Source organism: Spea bombifrons, chromosome 2, assembly GCF_027358695.1.
Source record: "Spea bombifrons isolate aSpeBom1 chromosome 2, aSpeBom1.2.pri, whole genome shotgun sequence".
NCBI classification, from domain to species: Eukaryota; Metazoa; Chordata; class Amphibia; order Anura; family Pelobatidae; genus Spea; species Spea bombifrons.
The window spans coordinates 55,325,853-55,334,825 of NC_071088.1; the positions used below are offsets into that span (position 1 = coordinate 55,325,853).

An 8,973-nucleotide genomic window follows, 5' to 3' on the forward strand; every position below is an offset into this window, starting at 1 on the left:
GTGTATAGCAATCCAGAAACTGAGAGTGGTACAGCTTGTTATAAAGGAGTCCGTGTTTTATGAATCTTACTGTAATTATTGAATAACAATTACTGTATGAATATACTGTTATGTCATCAATAACCAATAACTATTGAGTGTAAAGTCAACACACCCCTTGTTTTTAGCAATTAGCTGGTTAGCTGGGATGTATATATATATGTGTTTGTATGAATGGATGTATGTATGGATGGCTTAAGGAGACCACATTTGTATTTAAATAAAAGTCTCTGCATGTCCTTTCTGTGAGCATGATAAATCAACTGGCCAAATGTTGTTTAGTTAGGTCAGATCACTTTAACTCCCTTTACACCTAAAATTACTGTAATATATATATTTTTTAATATAAATTTGCTATCGCGCTCTCTTAGGTGGCCTTTTTTAGGAACAGCTTGTGGAGGTAGCGTTACCTCCACAAGCTGTTCTTAAAAAAGGGCATTGTTTAGTGCTGAGACATGGTACAAAGTTAATAAGAGGAATGGAACACCTTAGTTTTATTTAGCTCAATTGAGCTAAGGTTGAACTTGCTGACATCGGGGAAAAAAGACATTTCAGAGGGGATATGATATCATTATACAAATATTTACAGGAACAATTATCAGCTGCTCTCTGGTGACTTGTTTATGAAAAGAAATGTTCAAAGCTCGAGGTCATCCATTCAGAAAAGTTTTTCACTTAAAGCAGAGAAAAGGGTTCTTTAAAGTAATAATATTAAATTGAATTCACTACCCACAGACATTGCATCATCAAGTTTAATAGATACCTTTAAACCTTTAAAGTACCAGTTGTCTGGAAAGATTTTCTGTGTAGGAGGACATTTTCAACACTAGACTTGTGCGTTCAGATTTGGATGAATTCAGATTCTGAATTTCAATTTGCATTTTGTAGGCATTTTCCACTCTCACTGTTACTCACGGTCTCTCTCTCACGCAAACTCACGCATCGTGTCAGTGTCTCCCTACCTTCTCCTCTGAGCCCTTCCATGTCCCTGTTTGCTTTTCTGTATTCTTGTTTTTCCTTTTTTTTCTTGATTTACTTCTCTACACTAATCTCACCATTAACCTGGCCTCCTGAACTGCTTCTGTAACAGAGCAGGGCCTTGGAGCAATCTACGGAGATGACCTCACCACCAATTGGTGGAATGGGGAGAGGCCTATGGTGCAGGCTGTGGCTCTGCTGTTTTACATAAGTAATTCAAGTGGCCAAAATAATCAAGATGGATTCACAGAGAAAGGAGCACTTCATGATTTTAGGGTTAAAACTACTACTGAACACATAAATAACATAGATAAATTAGATATTTATTGAAAACCTACTGCCTGAAAGCTTTAAAGACACTCTACTTACCTTTCTAGGTGAACCTACAATCACAAATTGTGGATGAGCAGCCATGCTTTCATCATGGGGTCATGTAACATTGCATTACATGACCCCTTCTACTTTACCGCCAGTGGGCTGGTCCAAGTTGGACTGACCCTTTAGAGAGTCTCAATAATTACCTAAAACAGTTACCACCATTAGTTACAATCTTTATATAAGTATTTTAAACCTTACCTTGCCACATGTATTTTTGCTTTATTGGTTTTTTAACCAAATAACTTGAATTGCAAACAAAGGCAAATTGATCTAGTTGTGTTTCACACAACTAACCCCAGGCTTCCTTTTTAACATTTTCTTGGGTTGATTGTCCTAATTGCTACTTTAACCTTACAAGGCTCTTATCTCTTACATACAATCAAGGCTTCTGTGAACAGACTGCCAAGTTTACTTGACATAAAAAAACTATGATAGAAATATCAGAAAGAACATTGTTGACATTGGGGAAGCAAAAAGTGTGGTGTGATTGCAGGATGGTGTGATCTTATAAATAAACAGAGTTTCTTTGGGTATATAAGCCGAGATCATTTATGTAATATATTTCAGATTCTGCTAAGAGGTCTGTAGAAAGCTGCAATCATGAAGATTTTAATCTTGCTTGTATGTCTGCAGCTCTCAGAGTCGCTCATAAGGTGAGTATCCACCGCATGATAATAACAAATTACAGATATGTAAAATTGGAGGGATTGAATGGTTTTAGAAGTCTCTGAACAGCTTCCCCTACTCTGTGGGCTTTAAAGACAAATATTAGCAAATCCTGAAATTTGTCTAAAAATGGAGAGTCATTTTCAGGGAAACACGGCAATTATAAAAGACAAATTCATCTTGCGCTGGTTATAAATTAAGCCCTAATTAAAAGAGGATCATAGATGGGGCTCAATGAGATTTATTGCCACATCTTAAAGTGAGATATTAGGGGCCCTGTACTTGGTACAAACTGATTACCTGCTGCTCTGTTGATTTTGCTCTGAGCTTCATTTAGAATCCATGTGTACCACTGAAGGAATAAAAGGCAATGCCTTCCTTTTCTTCACTTTATTATAAGTACAATGTGAAGTTTTCCAAAGCTTTGCGTGTACCATTAGTAATCAAGAATAATTTTGGTCCATGGCATCAGAACATTGGTTTATAAAGTAATGGCTACAAAAAAATATTGTACAATTATTTTTTTTTACAGAGTTCCTCTAACTAAAGGCAAGTCTATCCGGCAAAATATGCGTGAAGCTGGAGTTCTGAACAAGTACATGCAGACACACAAGATTGATCTGTCTGACCGATTTACAGGATATGCTGTCGCTTCCGAATCAATGTATTTTGATGTATGTATTCAGAATATTATTGTCTTACAAATAAAGCATCAATCAGTGCATACTCTTCTAACACTTTTTATCATTTGCTACTTATTCTCACACCCTTCTTTTCCTCCCAATACAAGATTTGAAAATGTTAACAATAATACAATGCATGGGCTATTTTGAATGTGAGGTATTGTTCATTTTACCTTATAATAACTACAGCCTTTCCCATATTTAGACTTACTACTACGGACAAATCAGCATTGGAACCCCACCCCAGAACTTCCTGGTCTTATTTGACACTGGCTCTTCCAACCTTTGGGTTCCCTCAACCTACTGCCAAAGCACAGCTTGTAGTAAGTACCTGTGATAGGTACCTGTCAACCTGTGATTGGTAGACACCAATGTCTACCAGTCATCAGATGAAATACTACATATGTTGTACATTTTAAAAAGTGTAGGGATTTAAAAATGTTTGCTATAAGCATGTTGCTATCCTGAATCTAAGATGAGACCAGGGGCTGATTATGGTTTGAGTTTTTAGAGCAAGAAAAAATAGGCACATTAGAAGAGCAGATTGGTTTTAATCGGCTGTCAAATTCTGTTTCTATGCTTATGATATTGACTTAAAGATGAACAAGAACTGACCTGACTATTAACTGTGTTTATGTTTATTCAAGAATAGTTCCAGAAAATGTGTTTTTTCTTGACTGATGTATCCACGATGTCTGGGCCAGGCCTCCAACTCAAGTTGACTACTCAATAATGACAATCTACTTATAACTTATAATAGACGATCTACTTATTTATTTAACCTAGTCACTGCCACTCAACCTAAACCAAAACAAGGTACATTAACAGGGCAATGACCACCAAAAACTAAACTCCAATAAATAACAAAAATAACAAATAATTAGCATGAATAAATAACAATGACAGAAACACTCCCCTAAGCTTACCAAGCTATCAAGATCCCACCAACACAGGCAAGGACATACCGAATGCCCAACCCCGAGGTTCCAAGCTCCACCACACCGGAACCTTCCACCAGAATACTGCCAAATGGTTCCACCCCTAACTGTGACAAATTTTAACGACCCACCTAAACACTACAAACAAAGAGGGAGGGTGGGACAAACTACACGGAGTAGGGTGACACAAAGAATGGGCCCTAACCTAATGACACCCTTACTTAACCTCCCTTTAGCTCCACCCCAAAACTCAAAAACGCTGCCAGGCCTAGTCCTACTTAGCATCCCAGTCAAGGCCCACTCTGGCTCCCGGAGGCATCAGTATGTTAAATTGTCCACATTTTTTATACATTATGTTTTGCACCAGTATATGTTTCAAGTCACTCTGATGTGGGCTTGTGAAGTCGTCTTGCAGTTTTAATTATGAGACGCTTGAGGAAATGACTACTACAATCTAACTTTTATCTACCTTATTTTTATGTATCTATTGGTCTAGCTGGTGACACATATTAAGTCTAACTTATGTCTACCTTATCTATTCTAGCAAACCATCATGTGTTTAATCCAAGCCAGTCCTCCACCTACTCTTCCAACGGCCAGCGCTTTACTATGGGATATGGAGGTGGAAATGTTGCCAGCAGTGTCACTGGTGTGTTTGGCTATGACACTGTGACTGTAAGTTGGGAATAAAGAAGGGGAAAACATATTGCCATGTGGACATAGTCCCTCTACTACAACCTAATACCTAAATATCTATACCAATCAAAAAGTCTAGTTCTGATTAACTTACTGAGCCTTGAATAACATCATATACTTATATGTTTGCTCAAAATACTGTTCTGAAAACTCTTTTCCCCTGTCAATGCCGTACATATACCAACTTTTTTTTCCTTTAAACATTTTCTGAAAACCCATCTGTTCAGAGAACTTGACATCAACCCCCCCCCCTAATGTTTCACATCACAGGTTCTGGAAGCATATTTTAATCTATGTGAGCCTGATCTATCCCATTTCCTATCTGAAACAACGCAAAAGAATGTAAATTCACAAGTGCAGGGATTTCCACTTTTAACAATATGTTTATCCGTCTGAAATAGAAAGTACCACATTTGAAATAACATCATATTTACTGAAAAAACATATATCAGTAAAAACAAAGATACAGCCAGCCTTCTTATTCAATTGGAGACATTGTGACAGCTCCATTTAAATGTTTCCCTCCTTGTAATTGGAATATTCTGTTTAATAATAATAATAAAAAGATGACTCCAATAGATTACATCATTTATTTATGTAACCTACGATTAATGTTAGCTGAATTCAAAGATAATATTATTCCAAGTAGAATATAATAGAATATTGAATAAAATGTACTTTAACCTATATCTATTAATATGTATTTTACTATGTTTGTTTTGTTAGATTCAAGGTATTTCTATTGCTAATCAAGAGTTTGGGTTGACTATTACTGAGCCTAGCTCCAATTTCTACTACTCTCCATTTGATGGAATATTGGGGTTGGCTTATCCTGGCCTGTCTGTGGGAGGAGCTACTACTGTTATGCAGGGAATGTTGCAGGAGAATGTGTTGAATCAGCCTATTTTCAGTGTCTTCTTGGGAAGGTATTACATTACTATTTTCCTCTTGTTTGTTTTTCTTGGATCCTGTTAGTAGATTGTTTTTCATTTTTATCCTTGTAGTCTGCTTACTTTAACACTTCTAACCCTCATAGTCTTAACTATGGTACTTAATACAGTGTCATCACAGTCTGTGCATGAATGTGAATCTTATTATTTCTTCACGCTATGGCCTAATGCACTGAATATTCTTCTGTTTTAATGATGATAAAAATTAAATCTGGAACAACATCTTTATAAACCATGTATTTTTTTTAACAGCCAATCAGGTGAAGTTATTTTTGGAGGGGTAGACAGCAACCTGTACACTGGACAAATCTACTGGGCTCCTCTCTCACAAGAACTCTATTGGCAGATCCCCCTCCAAGAGTAAGGCCATGCTAAGTATTGAATCCAGAAGACATATTCCTAAACATTGTACTGCTATTTTCTAGCTAGTATCAATATCTTATTTTTGTACATAAGACTAACTAACCAAACATGTGATATGGCTATTGATTAACAATGCATTGCATACTCAGATTCACTTTGCAAAAAAAAAACTATAATAACTACGATCAAGTATAGCATTGTTGACAATTTGATGCCAGACATCCTTTTACCATGACATTTTAGTATTGGTTAGAGATAGAGGAATATGTTATTTTCTTCAAGAAATAATTATATTTACAATTTGCGACTGCAAAATAAAATTGAACAGTGGAGTAGAAAACAAAGTGTTCGATTTAGATCAGAGTGTTTCTCATCAAAATCTTCATTAATTTGCAGGTTTTCCATTAACGGACAAGCTACTGGTTGGTGTAGCCAAGGCTGTCAAGCTATCGTAGACACTGGAACCACACAGCTCAACATCCCACAACCATACATGGGGCAGCTGCTGCCATACCTTGGCATCCAACAAACTCAAAATGGAGGGGTAAGGAATTAACAACATCAAGAAAAAAATATATTATAAATGATAGCCAATACACAGTATCATTAGACCCTTTACCTATGAAGAATGCCTGAACATATCTTACAGATGTTTAAGTGATCACTAAATTACTATTATGAAGATAATGCTGATAAGTGTTAGTAGCAATACTAATAAATACATGTATGATATATCACTTTGACTTTCTTTTTCAGTATTATGTCAACTGCAACAATCTCCAGAATATGCCAACTCTCAGCTTTACCATCAATGGAGTGTCCTTACCTCTACCTCCATCTGCTTACATTATACAGGTATGTAGAGCTGTGCAAAAAGTCAGACACACACACTAAGACACACACACTAAGACACACACTCAGACACACACAGTAAGACACACACAGTAAGACACACACAGTAAGACACACACACTAAGACACACACACTCAGACACACACTCAGACACACACTAAGACACACACTAAGACACACACACACACTCAGACACACACACACTGACACACACACACTGATACACACACACTAAGACACACACTTAGACACAGACACAAACAGACTCAGAGACACACACAAACACACTCAGACACACACTCAGACACACACTCAGACACACACACTCAGACACACACTCCCTGACCCCCCTTCTCAGGATCTCCCCTCTCCCTCCCTAACCCCCCTTCTCAGGATCTCCCCTCTTCCTCCCTAACCCCCCTTCTCAGGATCTCCTCTCTCATTCCCTAACCCCCCTTCTCAGGATCTCCCCTCTCCCTCCCTAACCCCCTTCTCAGGATCTCCTCTCTCATTCCCTAACCCCCCTTCTCAGGATCTCCCCTCTCCCTCCCTAACCCCCCTTCTCAGGATCTCCCCTCTCTCTCCTTAACCCCCCCCCGGTCACTTACCTTCAACTCCTGTGTTGGAAGCGTGAGGCGTTTGTCTCGGGTGCCGGCGCTTCACTGCTGAGCGCCGGCGTCTGACGTCATATGAGAAGTCCTGGATTTCTGTCAGTCAGGGGGGCCCGAGAGTTGCCGAGCGGTCGTCTTCAGCAACTCCAGGGCCCGGTCGCAGTTGCGACCCCTGCGACCCCGGTAGTTCCGCCACTGGCTCTAGGATTTATCGGCGTATCAGCTTCATATTTTAGTTAAAAAAGTGCGTGTTATACGCCGATAAATACGGTATATATTCTACATATTAGTAAACACCCTTACATCCTATGTTCCCTGAAGAGCCAACTGAACTGACCAGGGAATATCCTACGTATGTCCTCTGGCATCAAGTGCCAGAATTCTGGGATCTACTATTAAGTCCATCATCATGAAGGGGTTAAAGAGACAAAAAGGCAATTAAAGAGTGATATAATAATAGATTTAAGCAGGATCTGTGTCTGATTCCTCCTACATTAGACCAATAGTCTCAAAGTAGTTGCTCAATCTGTATATGTAATCTCTGCTTTGACACCTGCAGTATTAAATCAATTCTCTGTGTTGTCTGTCAACAAGGATGCATGCCATACAGGAGAAATTAAAGGAAATTTAGAAGTGTAGGCGATGACATAGGGACACTTTGGTGTGGGGGTAAATTCCTTAAGCACACAAAGCCTTGCTGTTTTCCCACTATAGGGGCACGTTTTTCCTATTATTACATGACAGCAGAAATAAATAGTTGGGTATTAAAGGCACATTAATACATTTAGAATATTTTGTTTTACTTTTTTCACTTGAAATAATTTTATGCATGAACACAGATAAAGTCCACCATTTCCTTTAGGAACACAGAATATATCTGTATATAAATGTGTATTTAGGCTGCAAAGATGTGCTTGGACCTTTTCTAAATATTTTAAAAAAATTTCACTAACGTGATATTTCATTGATTTTGTCTTGCAGGAAAATGGATATTGCTATGCCAACTTCTTGAGCATTAGTCTTCCTGCTCAGAATGGGGACCCCTTGTGGATTCTAGGAGATGTATTTCTTAGGCAATATTATTCCATCTATGACTTTGGAAATAGCCGTGTTGGCTTTGCCTCAGTAGCATAATTTGCTTGCTGTTAACAATGAGTTAATAAAACTGACGACATCACAAGATCTCTGAGTGAGGAAGGAATCATCATACTCTGGGCTTGCTGATTCCTTTATGTCTTTGTAGGGTCACTAATCTTTAAAAAAATAAAATTTAATACATAATTATGCTATGTGTGTTAGTATTTGTTTGTAAGTGTAAGCATTTTACTGTGTGTATGATTAAGCTTGGGGTCCCCAAACGTAAGTCTTACATGGGCATACCTGGGAACGTTCCCGGTTTGGCCCGGAGAACTCCAGAAGTGGCAATGCTCCAGTTCTCCAGGTCAACACTCGAATCCTCCGGGTCGCGGGGTCTTGACATGCCCCACTCCCAGCCCATTTCCCCTTTAAATGGGGGTGTTTCGCCACCATGTCAGCAGAAACACCCACTGCCAACTGCAGGAACGCCTGTTGACATCAGCGGGAATGCCCAACATGTCAGCAAGAATGCCCCCCGTGTCATCGGGACCTCCCACTGGTCACAGTGGGAAGACCAGGCCGCATCCCGCAAGGGTAGGATCCAGGTAGCCTGAGCACAGAAGTTACAAGGTTTGCGCATAGGAGCCCGGGTATTTTTTGATATGTTACTGTCAGCAAAAACACACATGGAAGATTGGTTTCATTACAGATTTAAGAATCTAAAGAAGATTTAAGTGATCA

The 8,973-nt window shown here is 38.8% G+C and overlaps 1 protein-coding gene across 1 annotated transcript; it reads left to right on the forward strand.

Moving 5' to 3' along the window:
- The first annotated feature begins 1,950 nt into the window (after positions 1–1,950).
- Positions 1,951–8,424, forward strand: LOC128472427 (gastricsin-like). Its single transcript, XM_053454269.1, has 9 exons — positions 1,951–2,048; positions 2,594–2,735; positions 2,950–3,067; positions 4,227–4,357; positions 5,105–5,304; positions 5,581–5,688; positions 6,088–6,235; positions 6,448–6,546; positions 8,137–8,424. Exons 1-9 carry the CDS (start codon positions 1,996–1,998, stop codon positions 8,287–8,289), a joined length of 1,152 nt encoding a protein of 383 aa, XP_053310244.1. The 5' UTR covers positions 1,951–1,995; the 3' UTR covers positions 8,290–8,424.
- Positions 8,425–8,973: the final 549 nt, after the last annotated feature.